Below are 16,100 nucleotides of genomic sequence, written 5' to 3'. Positions count from 1 at the left end.
ACGAGTTACTGAGTCAGAAATTCCACACGACTGTCCTACAAACTCAAAGCTATTGGTCAGACATTTTGGAGAAAGCAAAGCTATCTGAATTCTCAAGTATGTGAGGTAATGCTGACCTTTCACCTTAGTCAATTGTATCAAATAAAAATATGACCTGGTCAGCCAGAAATGCAATGTATGTGGTGAAATTGCAATTCCAGTGATGAAATATACCTTTAATACAGTTAGGTTTCTCTGAGGAACTTAAGTGGATAACTGAGAAACTTACGTGGACACATAACACCTCATCACTAATCAAGAAAGCCCAGCAGAGACTACACTTCCTGAGGCGGCTGAAGCGAGCAAGTCTTCCCCCTTCCATCCTCACCATGTTCTACAGAGGCACCATTGAGAGCGTTCTGACCAGCTGCATCACTGTCTGGTATGGCAACTGCAACATATCTGACCGCAAGCGCCTGCAAAGACAGCAGAGAACATTATTGGGGTGCCTCTCCCTTCACTACAGGACATATTTTACAAACGCAGTGTCCACAAGGCCTGCAGCATTGTGCAGGACACCTTACACCCCTCACATGGACTTTTCACACTTCTGCCATCCAAGAGAAGATACTGCAGCATCAAAGCCAGATCTGCCAGGCTGCAGGAGAGTTTTTACCCCCAAGCTGTTAGACTCCTTAACACCAGGCTGCCCCCTGGGATCTTCCACACGGTCTCAACCACCTCAAAAAACAGAACTTTTATACATGTGAGCCACTGTCCTGCAAAGACGAGTGTGCATGTAGAGAAGAACTGAAAATCTCATACTGACCTTTAAGTATTTTGACACTCTTGATATCCTTCTGCTGTGAAACATTCTGACCTGTCATTGTTAACACGTCTTAAACAACTATTACCATACACTGATCATTTCTGTATTATCTATATCTATTATTTATTATATTACATATCTTACACATCAATATTGCTGCTACCTCTTTGTCTTATCTTTGCACAATGTCTTGTCTTGTTTGTATTTTAATTTTAAATTTAAATTTAAATTTATTATTTGCACATCATGTTGTTACACTGTGGACCCTGAGCTTTGCAATTTCATCTATCTGTATACTTCTATGGCTGAGATGAAAATAAAGTTCACTTTGACTTTGACTTTCTTTTCTCTAAAAAAATCAATTAGGAAATTCAGGTGAACACACTGAAGTGGTAAGTTGAAATGTCAGAAGATGGACCTCCGAATAGTCTGACGGGATGTGGACGCAGCATTCTTAGGAAGACTCTGGGCTACCATATTGAAACAGGCAGCTCGGCCTCATTCCCTCAGCTCTCTGACAGCGTGCTTTCATCTGGTCAACTAAAGAGAAACTGCTGGCTTCCTCTCATTTGTACATTCTCGAATACGAAGTATAGGGAAAGTATTGTAATTGTCCAAATATTCAATGTCAAGATTTTGATGAATCTTGACATTTTAGATCTCCCTAACTTTCTGGTATACGAAGTCCAGGGAAAGTTCTGGAATCCTCCAAAAATGTATTTTCGAGATTTTGATAAATCTCGATGTTTTAGACCTCCCGAGTCTGAAAATAGCATTTTTATAATTATGTCTGTCTGTGGGCAGCACAGTGGCGCAGTGGTAGTACTGCTGCCTTGCAGTAAGGAGACCTGGGTTCGTTTCCCGGGTCCTCCCTGTGTGGAGTTTGCATGTTCTCCCTGTGTCTGCGTGGGTTTCCTCCAATACTCTGGTTCCCTCCCACAGTCCAAAGACATGCAGGTTAGGTGCATTGGCGATTCTAAATTGTCACTAGTGTGTGCGCCCCTGTGGTGGGCTGGCGCCCTGCCCTGGGATTGGCTCCAGAAGACCCCAATGACCCTGTAGTTAGGATATAATGGGTTGGATAATGGATAGATGGATGTCTGTGTGTGTGTATGTAAACACGATAACTTGAGTACACGTTCATTTAGGCCAACCAAATTTTGCATACAAGTGTTAGGTACAAAACGTAGATTTCTATCAACTTTGAGCTATTCCCGCTAACCAGAAGTGACACTTTACCTTTTATTCATGCAGCTGCAGAGTTCGATTTATTCAGCTTTACTGGTACTTTAATTATAATTGTTCAATATATTATTAATATGATTTGATTTGTTATTGATGGTTCTTTAATGTAAATACTATAAACATATAATCCTTGTCTTGTGTTTTACTCCTCAAATATCCATCCCTATATCTGAGGAATTGAGAAAGTCGAGGGGAGACCACTTCTGAGTTTTTATTTCTAAAATGGCCGTGTGATCCATATACATACATACAAGACCGCAAGATTGTTACAGTCTGCTTTATATAGAAGATCGTGGCTAATTGTTGGAGAGGGCTGCCTTGCAGTAAGGAGCCCTCAGTTTGCTTCCCGGGTCCTCCCTTCGTGGTGTTTGCATGTTCTCCCCGTGTCTGCGTGGGTTTCCCATGGGTCCCACAGTCCAAAGGCATGCCAGTTAGGTGCATTGGCGATCCTAAATTGTTCTTGGTGTGTGTGTGTGCCCTGCGGTGGGCTGGTGCCCTGCCCAGGATTTGTTCCTGCCTTGCTCCCAGTGTTGGCTGGGATTGGCTTCAGCAGACCCCAGTTACCCTGTGTTAGGATATAGCGGGTTGGATATTGACTGACTGACTAATTGTTGGAGAGGTGTTCATTGGAAGGTGCTTTGTGGAATAAAAACTCTTTATTGGATTTATATTCTTATATATTGCGGACTGTATTGCTGCGTTCTCTGGCACCCCCTTGTGGTTAATAAGCGTCAACTGGATGATAACATACATAAAAGACCACAAAATCGTTACAGTCTGCTTTATAATAATAATAATAATAATAATAATAAAAATTATTATTATTATTATTATTATTATTATTATTATTATTATTATTGTTATTTTCATTATACAGGTAAACATAACGCAGGCAATTGCTTTTAAGGCGGAGCAAAGGAAAGATTAGAACATGTTTTCATGTATTGTTTGAAATATATAAAGCAAAGCTGTATCATATTTCACCAAACATAATTTCCGTTTAATCATTTTAGAGAAATAACTATGAAAATACTATACTAGAAGTAGTTTCAGAACATTTATTCAGCATTTGACAGATACAGGTGTTCAAACTCATTTCTAATGATTAAAATATCAAGGAAGTTTAAGCCTCCGCCCACCAGATGGCAGCAACATTTCATTGTGGTTTATTCCTGCCTGTCAGCAACCAGCGGAAGAGTCGTGTTTTTCATTTTCAGCTCTGGTAGGTATTTCAGGTGGAGGTTTATTAGTGGAATTGAATCGTATGAAAATATTATGTACGGAGAAAATGAGCCGCATGGACGAAGAGGCCAGTAGCTTGAAAGAGCAGTTCGCCGAAGTCATCGAGAAGACGGTGAAAGTCACTTCCGATGCGTTATTGAACACCTTTTCAGACTTTATGGTGTACGAGTTATCTATCTATGAGAAAAAGAAACGCAGGGACTCTCGGGGGGCGTTGAAAGAGGTTGGTCGCTTCGAGCCCTATTTTGTCTCGATTGTCGAAGATATGGTGAAGGCGGCGATGGAGGTGGTCGTGTCGTACTGCAGTGACTTTGTGGAGCGGCGGAATGCTGAGTTGCAGATGGCCATGGCTGAGATCGGAAACTTGAAGACGCAGCTCGAGACCCGCGTTAGCGAACCGGAGCCGTCACATGAGGACGTGCCTGACACCCCCGTTGCCCCCGTGTCCTCCGGGCTTAGTGGGAAGTGGGAAGAAACTGCAGAATCGGGCTTAACGATCGTGACCGTCGGCGATGCATTGTCGCCTAGAGTGGAAGAGTGCGACCAGCCGGTTTGCAAGCCGGGGAAGACTAGGAAAGTGCGCGTTGCACGAAGCCCCAAACAGGGTAAGATCCATTTTTAGCACGTATTATTTCTAACAGTTTGAGGAGACTGGGATCGACCGGCAAACCGTTAACTGCATGTCGGGAGTTGGCATCTCCTGGGGTTGTTGGTGATGGTTTTGCTCCCAGGTCCCACAGACAGACGAATGGCAGATTGACTGCTGTAGGTGTGCACGTCCGTGTGCCTTACTTATCTTGGTGTCTTGGTCTCCGTCGTCTCGGCATAGTTTCCTGTTCAGTGCCAACTGGGCCATGTAAAGAGCTGATTCAGAAACTATTTACTTTTACACAAGTGCTCTGTAAATTATTTATCATGATTTATTGTTGAAAGCCGTAAATAAATGTTCAGACTAGTCCCTGAGAAGAGTATTCATCTTCTTGTAAGCTTTCATATTTGTCCATCATTCAATCACAGTGGATGTAATTTCTCCCCTTTAAAAGCGATCAACTGATCACTGCAAAATTATTAAAGTTAATTATAACTATAAAACACAAAAACTTATCATATAAGTACTCACTCCCTTCCAGTCAGTAGTCAGCAGGTGTACCCTTGACAAACATGAGTCTGTGTGAACAGATCCCTATCAGCTTTGCACATCATTCTGCACGCTGACATTTTCCTCCCATTCTTTTGTGCCTTCTGATGGACAGGCAGCCATACCAATTTGGATTCCCAAACATCTTGTTACCCTACACTAAATAAAATAGGTATTTTAAAACGACCGAGGAAGCTGAGCTCATTCCCTGCCCGGAACTTCTCCAGGTCTTAATGACCAACTCTTTTTCCATCTTTTCTAAAGGTGGATTTTTCTCACCTCCTCACACCTTTTCTACGTTTATCTGCCCTGATTGTGTTCTTTCCTTCCCCTCTTATCTGTGTTACCTGCTCTTTCCTCTTCACTTGCACGCCTGATAAGGGACAGACAGCCAAAACTTTGTGTCTTTAACCTTTTTTTCCTTTTGAATGTGAACACAAATGTTAACCTTTTTTTTCCTTTCCAGCTGCACACTGATGCAACCCTGCAGTAACTCTATATGTACAGTCGTGGCCTAAAGGTTTGAGAATGACACAAGGATTGGTTTTCACAAAGTTTGCTGCTTCAATATTTTTAGATCTTTGTGTCAGATGTTTCTCTGGTATACTGGAGTAGAATTACAAGCATTTAATAAGTTTCAAAGGCTTTTATTGACAATTACATGAAGTTTATGCAAAGAGTCAATATTTGCAGTGCTGGCCTTTCTTTCTTTTTCAAGACCTCTGCAATTCGCCCTCTCATGCTGTCTGGCCATCAACTTGTGGGCCAAATCCTGAGTGATGGCAGCCCATTCTTGCATCATCAATGCTTGCAGTTGGAGAATTGGTGGGTTTTTGTTTGCCCAGCCACCTCTTGGGGATTGACAAGTTCTCAATGGGGAGTTTCCTTGCCATGGACTCCTAAATGTCGGATGATTTGTTCCCTGATCCACTTAGTTATCACGTTTGCCTTATGGCCTGGTGATCCTTCCTGCTGGAAAAGGCATTGTGGGTCACCAAACTGTTCTGGGATGGTTGGGAGAAGTTGCCCTCAGAGGATGTTTTGGTCCCATTCTTTATTCATGGCTGTGTTCTTAGGCATCACCAGGGCAGAGCTTGCTCAGCAATGGCAGCAGGCAGATGTGAGTGAGGTGAAGACTTTTAGAGGATGGCCTGTGGTCAGGAAGGGCGGCCAAGAAAAACATGAGGGACAGATGGATATTCTGCAAAAGGTACAGGGATTGGTCAAGTCATTTTAATAAGCCTCTTTAATAAAACCCCTGTGTGCATCCAGGGGTCAGGGGTGTCCGTGTGTGTATGTCTTCTGGTGAAGTGTGCATGCGTGCGGCCGTGGACGCACACACACTGGAAGCTGGGCACACAGTGAATGGCCTAGCCGCGGCCGTGCATGATAAGCAAATAAAGGACATCATTGCTGGGGAGAGTGCTGATTGGGTACTTGTGGCCTTGCACATAAAATCCATTGCTGGGGAGACGCCACACATACAATAATCAGCTGCACGCCAGATTAAAATACTTGCTGGGGAACTGCACAGTACTTGCTGGGGAGACGCCACAGCCACGATTATCAGCTGCACGCCACACATTACATCAGTTGCTGGGGAGACTCTGCTGATTGCCCACTGTTGTGACAGAAAATTAAAGGCATATTACGGACATCAAAGCCAATATTACTGTCTTACAAGAAATGGAATGAGGTCAAGGTCCCTTGCCATTTAATATACAGTAGACTGTTCCTACTAATGTTTATGCACTACTGTTCTAGCGCCTGTTACTGTAACGGGCTTAATGTCTAGTAATAATAATAATTATTTACATTTATATAGCGCTTTTCTCACTACTCAAAGTGCTCCATGCAGGGAGGAGGACCTGGGACATCAACCCAAGATTTGACAGAAAAATCCTTGAAGGGACAGTAACACCGCAGGCCACAGGATTCATCCGAAAACTGTAAGCCTGACTTGTCGTTTGCACTTGTATACAACTGTCAAACTTTACTAACCGCAATTTAGGTGCAACAGGACAAGCTCTATGAAAAGCGACTCCTCTCTGTCCGCTATGTAGGAATACAATTCTCTTACGTGAATGGTGACCGATCAATGAGTGAGATGTTGTAACGAGCAGGATCCAATCAGGGAGTGCGATTATAGAGTCTGCATTTTCTCTGATGAATCCCCTTTTCTGATTGTTTGGGGCATCTGGAAAAAAAGAAAAGGTGAGTGGCGCTACCACCAGTCCTGTGTCAGGCCAACAGTAAAGCATCCCGAGACCATTCATGTCAGCCAAGGCAGTGGGCTCACTCACTCACAATTTGGCCTAAGAACACAGCCATGAATAAAGATTGGAACCAAAACATCCTCCGAGAGCAACTTCTCCCAACCATCCAAGAACAGTTTGGTGACCCACAATGTCTAATCCAGCATGATGGAGCACCGGGCCAGAAGGCAAAAGTGAGAGCTAATTGGATAAGGGAACAAACCATCAACATTTGGGGTCCATGGCCAGGAAACTCCCCATTGAGAACTTGTGGTCAATCCTCAAGAGGTAGGAGGGCAAACAAAAACCCACCAATTCTGACAAACTCCATGCATTGATTCTGCAAGAATGGGCTACCATCAGTCAGGATTTGGCCCAGAAGTTGATTAACAGACAGCCTGTCAGGATGAATTGCAGAGGCCTTGAAAAAGAAAGAAGGGCCAACACTGCAAATATGGACTCTGCATAAACTTCATGTCATTGTCAATAAAAGCCTTTGAAATGCTTGTAATTCTACTTCAGTATCCCATAGAAACATTGACAAAAAGATCTAAAGACACTGAAGCAGCAAACTTTGTGAAAACCAACACTTGTGTCATTCTCACAACATTTGGTCGCGACTGTACTTCAAGCAATGATGAACTTGTTTGAACATCCAGCCCACTTTCATTTCTTTATATCAACTACTAATCAGTAGTGCAGTTCCAGTAAATTCAGCGAAACTTATTTTGATGTGACCATTGCATTGTATGTTGATGGCTCTAAAGACAACAGCAATTTACGAGACTCTGATCCAAAATTGTTTTGTTTGGACCACTACAGGAGTGTTCATGTCTGGAAAGATTACAGCAATACGGGAATTTTTAAGAAACAGAATCTATCCCGAAGGATACAGCAAAGCCCAGAGGCAAAATCTGAGACGCCTAGCATCTGCATTTTCTATTGAAGGTTAGTTCTCTTTCTGTTATGTTTCTTCTTCTTATTAATGTGTGCCTTTATTTGTGCCTGTTTTAAAATGGTTACAATCAATCTGTTCTTTGAATTCTCTCTTCATTTAACATCACTTAGAAGATGGGCAGCTGTACCGGACAGTCCGAAATCGAAAACAACAAGTACTCAATGAAGAGGAGGCTTTGGAAGTATTTAAAAAGTATCATCATTCTTCCACGGACCGTCACAAAGGAATTGTTAAAACGAGAGACGCAATTGCAGCAAGTTTTTATTGGCCCCGTATGACCATTGATATTGAGGAGTGGGTGAGTTTTAGTGGTTCCTGGACAAACATATTTTTCTTTTTCTGTTGTTGGATAATTCACACATTTTATTATTTTTATAAAAGCTGTTTTTATTGTGTCCCTTTTTATATATATATTTTTTTTCCCGAAACAGGTGGAAAGGTGCGCACATTGTCAGAAACCTGGGAAATTAAACAGTTGTGGCCAAGAGCTTCAAAGCATTAAAGTAATTATACACATTGTGCATGATATGTTGTTACTTAAAAATAAAAATAAATATGAACTATTACATAATAGTAAATCGATGTTTAATATACGCATTTCAGTTACTCTTTATCTCAGTTTAAACATTTTAAAATCTTAAATTCTTATTCATTGATGCATCACAGGACAACCTCCTAGAAAACGAAAGCATATCCTGGAAAAGCTGTTATTACCTGTAGACCAGCTGGCCAGATCACAATGACGTGAACTTTTATTTTTTTAATTAGTTTCACACAGTAAGACGTAAAGTTCCATGCAAACGTTTGAGCACCCTTGGTATTTTGTTGACGTTAGAAATAATAATAAAAAAAAAAACAACTTTGACAACCAACTAAAACAATGCTATTTTAATGTACAATTATAATTTGTCGTCTTCTTCTTTTGGCCGCTCCTGTTGGGGTTTACCACTGTGGATTATCTTCCATATCTTTCTGTCCTCTGTATCTTGTTCTGTTACACCCATCACCTGCATGTCCTCTCTCACCACAACCATAAACCTTCTCTTAGGCCTTCCTCTTCTCCTCTTGCCTGGCAGCTCTATCCTTAGTACCCTTCTCTCATTATACTCAGCATCTCTCCTCTGTACAAGTCCAAACCAACACAATCTCGCCTCTCTGACTTTGTCTCCCAACCGTGCAACTTGTGCTGACCCTCTAATGTCCTCATTTCTAGTCCTATCCTGTCCAGCCCAGCCACAGGAGATGCACAAACCAGTGTGTTTCTTTGCGCCGGTCCCAAGCCCTGATAAATGGGGAGGGTTACGTCAGGAAGGGCATCCGGTGTAAAATTTTGCCAACTCAGTATGTGGACAACAATACAGTTATAATTTGTGATGTACTAAAAAAAAAAAAATTAAAGTCCGGGCACCTGTTTTAGTTATAAGGTCCCAGAACGCATTAGGTCAAGAATTGCTCTTCTGGTCAGGAATTGTCATCAGCTGACAATTCCAGCGCCTAATAAATTCTTTGACTCTTCAAATATTCTGCAACACTTAACAGCCATGGGCTTTTCTAAGCAACTGACCGCGGATCTGAAAATGAAACTAATTGATGCCTACAAAGAAGGATGAATTTACAAAAATATGTCAAAGCACATCCAGCTAGCAATTTCCACTGTCCGAAATGCCATAAAGAAATGGCAGTTAAGGGGAACCATGAAAATCCGAGCCCTGCAGTGAGCTGGCACCCTGCCCAGGGAGTTGTTCCTGCCTTGCGCCCTGTGTTGGCTGGGATTGGCTCCAGCAGACCCCCGTGACCCTGTGTTAGGATATAGCGGGTTGGATAATGGATGGGTGAAAGACAGAACAGCTTGTATTCTGTGCAGGAAGGCAAAAACAAAGTCTGCTGAGAAAGGAGTGGTGGTGCACAGCATTACTGGCATGGATGAGCCACCAGGAGGAAACCTTACCTGTGATTACATAACAGAAATCATACGAAGACATTTTGGACCTGGGTGCTGTGGAGAGATGAAGTTAAAATTGAACTGTTTGGCCACAGCCACAAAAGGTTTGTTTGGTGGAAAAAAAGAGCAGCATTTGAAGACAAGAAGTGTAGAGGGGGTTCAGTTATGATTTTGGGTTATGTGGCACAGAAAACGTGGAAACAGAGAAGAATGGATTCCACTACAACAACAAATAATGTAGCTCAAAGTGCTTAATCTCAATTAAATTAATTCTACTAAAACTCAACCAATCTTCAAGAAGAATGTTTGACAGTCATGAATGAAATTGAAAGAAATGATTGCCTGTAAAACAGACAAGAATCCTAAACACACTTCAAAGTCTACTATGAAGTACCTCAGGCAAAGATTTTTGGAATTACCCTCGTCGTAGCCAAACTTGAACATCATTGAAAGTCCGAGTCCAAATCTTAAATGTGCTGCACACACGAGACGGCCCGAGAATAACTCACAGCTGGAAATGATTAGCTGGGAAGAAGGGGGAAAATTTCCAAAACAGGACTTAAAAGACCTGTGGCCGACGACAAAAAATAGTTAGAAGCTGGAATTATTTGCTAAAAGGGATGTTACTAAGGGCGGCATGGTGGCGCAGTGGTAGCACTGCTGTCTCGCAGTTAGGAGACCTGGGTTTGCTTCCCGGGTCCTCCCTACATAGAGTTTGCATGTTCTCCCCATGTCTGCGTGGGTTTCCTCTCACAGTCCAAACACATGCAGGTTGGGTGCATTGCCGATCCTAAATTGTCCCTAGTGTGTGCTTGGTGTGTGTGTCCTGCGGTGGGCTGGCGCCTTGTCCGGGATTTGTTTGTGCCTTGCGCCCTGTGCTGGCTGGGATTGGCTCCAGCAGACCCCCGTGACCCTGTGTTAGGATATAGCGGGTTGGGAACTGACTGACTGATGTTACTAAGTACTGACATAGTAGGGTGACTGACTTTTGTAGGTGCCATTTATTTTGTTCACCTAGTTTGTAAAATAAGTTGTAACTTTACATTAGCATTGCCATGAAAATGCAATTGTTTTAGTTTATTTGCTATTAAAGGTGTATTTACTGTATTTCCAAACTTTAATTTAGCCATGGGTGTCGAGACTTACATGAAACTGTATGCTTAACTCTTCCTTAAAGCATTTGTTTATTTCACTGAATGCCTGTAAAAAAATCTTATTGCAGAATGTGAACAAATGAATGTGATGCTGGTATGGTTCAACTGCAAAAATAAAAAACAAAATACTTAAATGTGTCAATGTAAAAAGTCGCCTCTTATAATATATGATTCATTTTAAAGATATTCTCTTACTTACTCCATAGGCTTTTTAATCACTTCCCACCACAGTTGTGAACTTCGCTGAGGCAGATTTGTGCAGCACTCTGGTAAGCACATGCTTTGTTTCTAACATTGCAGTGAATGCCAATAATACTCAATCTCAGGCTGACAGTTTTTGTTTTTTATTTTAAAGTTTAATTTCTATGTTTTAGAAATTCTTTCTTTAGGTTTTTAATTCTAATTTTGCCCAGGTTGACTTGATAGAATTCTGCAGATTTTTTTAAGTCACAAATGCATGCTGTTATTGTGCTGTTTCACCTCATCTCAGAGGTACACAATAGACTGAGGCCTGGGCACCGTGCAGTCCATTGGTATAATTTGGTGTCCTCATCCCGTTGGTGGGATTATCGTGGAGTGATGTGTGCTGTATGTCATGGCACATTATCCATTTATTAAACAGGTAGACAAGTGGCCATAAAGGGATGCGCATGGTCAGAAAACAAATGCTTAGGTACACTGTGTAATGCCCAAGGTGCATGTGGACCTGAAACAACACCCAGCTGGGGCATTCAGAAGTTCATGAACCCAGAATGGACTTGGGCGAGTGAGGACACAGCAACAGTTTCTTGGTGCCAGAAAATTCATGATTTATTTCATACAAGAAAGTGACAAAGTGTAGTCATAATTTAAAAACAAAACCAATAGTGTTGTGTGGTGGTGATTGGGTGGGGGGGGGGGGGGGGGGAGGGGGTGTCATAATAAATAATTAAAACCCTGTTTAAACCAAAAATGTCCAGAATCCTGAGTCCTCCCACCAGGGAGCAACAGGAACCACATTAGCCATTACATAAATGGCGGCCATGTTGTCTCTCTATTACTGCACTTTAGCAAAAATAAGAAATGTCTTAAAAAGCGCAGCATTTACTCTTATCCTTTCACTGGATCACTGTTGTAATCCCGTAGTTCCCTTCTCAGGCGATCCTTACATCATTGCTGCACCCATTTGGCGCGGAACCCACCATTCGTGAACTGTCACTGCCTCTTCCATCTGAACCTGCTGTGAGTCGCCAGAGCTCAAAGTCTCCTCTGTTCCTGAATGCAGCACAGCAGAGTTGACACCTTCTTCGAGCCAACAATGAAAACCAGGGTTGTGTGGTTTACTAGAAAAAGTTTAGGAAAATCCCCAATTTTTATAAAGGGTACGGTACCAGCATTTTGGGATTTTTTGGTACCAGGAGTAAACGTCAGGCTTCCTGTTAATACACGATGCCCAACAATTGCTTCTTTCAGTGTGGAAAAACAAATGTCACGAAACTGAAGACTTTAGTGGGAATGCAAGAACCCAAACCCAACCCCCCCCAACAGATGCACAAACCTTAATTTAATGCAATTGGGACTTGACGGCTTGACAGATACTTTCTGTCCTGCTGTGTGCTGTTCCCAAACCAGGCAGCGATACTTCCTGTCAGATCCTGCTGTGTATACCGAGTTCCAACTACGTGATTGGCTGTTTGTGTTAATAAGTGGGTGGTCCTAATAAAGTAGACACTCAGTATGGATTCATTTAATTTTTCTACAGCAGTATGTTTACAGTACTTGTTGATAACTTGTAGGAACAAAGTAAAAGTAAACTTTCCATGATGATGTAACCTGCGCTGTCACTAATTGCTGTGATTTTTAAAATGATACATGGTTGCCTGTACAAAGTATTCACCCACGTGACAATTTTCACTTTTAGTTATACAACATTGAACCACAGTGGGCCAGATTTGGCTTTTTGACATTGATCAACAGAAAAAAGACTCTTTAAATGTCAAAAGTGAAAACAGACCTCTGGAAAGTGGTCTAAAATAAGATAAAATATAAAGTAGTAACTGATCATATATGTATTTACCCCTTTTAATATGACACCCCTAAATCATTACTGGTGCATAAAGTTGGCTTTTAGAAGTCACATTGTTATTTAGTGGAGATCACTTTTCGGGGGTTCCAGTTGATTGTATCATAAATGCACTTGTTTGTAGGTACCTGGATGTTCCAGCTTGTGGATAGTCATTATGGTGGCCTAACCATACAGTAAAGACAAGAATACTGCAAGTAACGAATTGATTAACACAAGTCAGATCATGGAGATAAGAACATATACAAGTTATTAATTGGGGACCAGTTAAATTAATAATGAAGAAATGGAAAGACTATGCCATCACTATAAATCTGCCTAGAACAGGCCATCCACAAAAACTGAGTAGTCATGCAAGAAGACTTATGAGGGAGGCCATCAAGTGACTTCTGAGTCTTCTGGAGGAGCTACAAGCTATAGTGGCTGAAATTGGGGGGACTGTGCAGGCAACAACTCTGCCTGGGATTTCACCAGTTGAAGCTTTATGGGAGAGGCGAAAACAAATAAAATACGCATGACATTTCACCTATAGATTGACAGAAGGTATATGGGAGACTCTGAAGTCAGAAGGTTCTATAACTCTACATTGACCAAAATTGAGCTTTTCGGCCATCAGACTAAATGATACGTTAGAGCACCTCACATTATCTAAAACATGCCATTACAACCATGAATTATGGTAATAGACGCATCGGGCTGTGTGGATGCTTCTCCATAGATATCTTTGGGAGGCTTGCGAGGGTAGAGGGTTTAAATCAGGAGACCTCAATCACGGGCCGCAGTGGCTGCAGGTTTTTGCTCCAACCCAGTTGCTTAATAAGTAGCACTTATTGCTCAAGTAACACATCTGCTTCACTTTTGTTTTGTCGCTCGTTAAGATTTTGAACCCTTATTGCTTATTTTAGTCTTAAACAGCTGTATTCTCGGTTTTTAATTGCTCCTTATTAGTAATAGCAAGCAATTGACAAAAGAGGCCAGCAGTTCTCCATTTAGCTTGTTATCATTTACACCCGTGTGTATTTATCAGACACTATTGGGTTTAATTAAATACTTGGAAGGAAAGTGAAGACAAAAAAGTGAAGGACTGAGAATTACTCATCCATTTTGAATGATATCCTTAGAAAGGGGAAGAACATCCAGGATATGAGAATGACCTGACATAGCAGAGTTGAAGACCTAACAAGCCATGAAATTAAAGTATTGGCAAGAATTGCTTTCTAATTAAGCAACTGAGTTAGAACAAAAAACCTGCAGCCACTGTGGCCCTCCAGGACTGTAATTGAGGACCCCTAGTTTAAATGAAAGCAGTAAAATACAAGAAAACCTGATGCAGTCTGGAAGAAATCAGATCTTCTTCCAGGGTACAGATTTCCAGAAAGATGATAACCCCAACACAAAGTTAGTTACACAGGAATGGCTTCAGAACAATAATGTTGATATCTTGGAGTGTACAAATCAGAGTCCAGATCTCAACCCAACTAAGAATTTGTAGATCTTGTGTTTACTGCATGTGTGCAGGTTTATATGATTGACTGACATCCAGTGAAATGTTTCAGCTGGAGTATTAACTTCTCGATGGCTTCTTTTTCTGTTACAGGTCCAGCGTAATGTACATGAAGAGTGGGTCTACGCATGTCCCATTCCTAATCTCTTTTCAAGAGATGTTTCATATTTTTGGATTAACAAGAGGAATCTCTACTGGTGCTTTTTTATTTATGAAAGGTTTTATATATTTTACTTATGTATTTTGAAATGAGAAAATGAGAGCAGTAATGTTAAGGGTCATAATTTGTCAATAGTGTTTTTTATAATAGGCGAAACAGTGTCTGTAGGTAAGTGTTTGTCTCATATTTTTGATAAGAAAAATCAGTCACTGTTTGCTTGTACATTTGTAAAAATGTAAAATATTGTAAATATTAAAATGTATATGTAGCATTTTTTAATGTACATGACTTTAATGACCATTTACTCGGATGTTTTGCAAAGTTGCGTATTGTAGCACAATGCAATTACTAGCTGTGGAGCCTGTCCTTGTATCTATAAACTGGTGTCTCATGTTAGGACGGCTCCTGCCTTGTGCCCACTGCAGCCGACACACTCAGCTTTACCGTAACTGACTTAAGTCATTTCAGGAAGTGCTCGATCAGCTGCTGGCTTGCTGCTGCCGCCGTGCCATGTGATCTGCGTCTCGTGTAGTGCTTTGAACATTTAAAAGCCTGTACAGCAGCTGTCCTACTCTGTCTTTTATTTCTGGACCCGGTTGTGATTAAATCTCTTGGTCGTAAGTCTTGTCTCGTGGGACATGAGTTCTTGATATTTTAGTTTATAATTTAAATATGGAGTAAGAATCTAAAAATCAAACAACATCACATTAAAGTTCGATTATATTCTGAAAAGAATGATACCAAACACATATGTAGGTTTTAAAATAAGCCCGATTTAGAAAGCGTGACATAAACTTATGCAAGTGTTATGGTTTATCCCATAAGGTCAGTGGTAAACACACTTGACCTGAGTGAAGCGCTTTCTGTATTAATTACAGCCATAACATCATTCAGACATATGATTTCAAAGGTCTTCATTTTAATAATACAGATTTGCTAATACCCTCCATCCAGCCCTAACTACAGCCAAAATGTTAACGAGGTAGGGGTTATATGGTGTGATAAAGTCCCAAAAATCCAACAAGTAGCACAATACCAGACAATGCCAGGTGGGTTTGGGGCTTAACCTACTTAAATGACCCCACCGAAGCCAGGCCTGCCCCTATCCTGTTCATCATCAGACACCCTGCTAGACATGTTTGAAGACCGGAGAACACTCATAGGGCTGTTTGGATTGCACCCCATCAGTGATTTACAGTGCATCACTTTTTCCACATTTTGTTATGTTACAGCCTTATTCAAAAATGGATTAAATTAATTTTTTTCCTCAGAATTCTGCACACAACACCCCATAATGACAACGTGAAAAAAGTTTACTTGAGGTTTTTGCAAATTAAAAATAAAAAAACTGAGAAATCCCATGTACATAAGTATTCACAGCCTTTGCTCAATACTTTGTCGATGCACCTTTGGCATCAATTCCAGCCTCAAGTCTTTTTGAATATGATGCCACAAGCATGGCACACCTATCCTTGGCCAGTTTCGCCCATTCCTCTTTGCAGCACCTCTCAAGCTCCATGAGGTTGGATGGGAAGCGTCGGTGCACAGCCATTTTAAGATCTCTCCAGAGATGTTCAATCGGATTAAAGTCTGGGCTCTGGCTGGGCCACTCAAGGACATTCACAGGACAGT

General features: G+C 41.4%; 1 protein-coding gene across 1 annotated transcript; it reads left to right on the top strand.

Annotated features, from left to right (window-relative positions):
• The first annotated feature begins 3,224 nt into the window (after nt 1-3,224).
• On the top strand, nt 3,225-15,038 carry LOC114663020 (uncharacterized). Its single transcript, XM_028816794.2, has 6 exons — nt 3,225-3,900; nt 7,511-7,636; nt 7,757-7,944; nt 8,078-8,149; nt 10,949-11,011; nt 14,402-15,038. Exons 1-5 carry the CDS (start codon nt 3,318-3,320, stop codon nt 10,955-10,957), a joined length of 978 nt encoding a protein of 325 aa, XP_028672627.2. The 5' UTR covers nt 3,225-3,317; the 3' UTR covers nt 10,958-11,011; nt 14,402-15,038.
• Nucleotides 15,039-16,100: the final 1,062 nt, after the last annotated feature.

The sequence above is a fragment of the Erpetoichthys calabaricus genome, chromosome 12 (assembly GCF_900747795.2).
Source record: "Erpetoichthys calabaricus chromosome 12, fErpCal1.3, whole genome shotgun sequence".
Taxonomy (NCBI): domain Eukaryota; kingdom Metazoa; phylum Chordata; class Cladistia; order Polypteriformes; family Polypteridae; genus Erpetoichthys; species Erpetoichthys calabaricus.
This window is presented reverse-complemented; position numbering and strand designations above follow the sequence as displayed.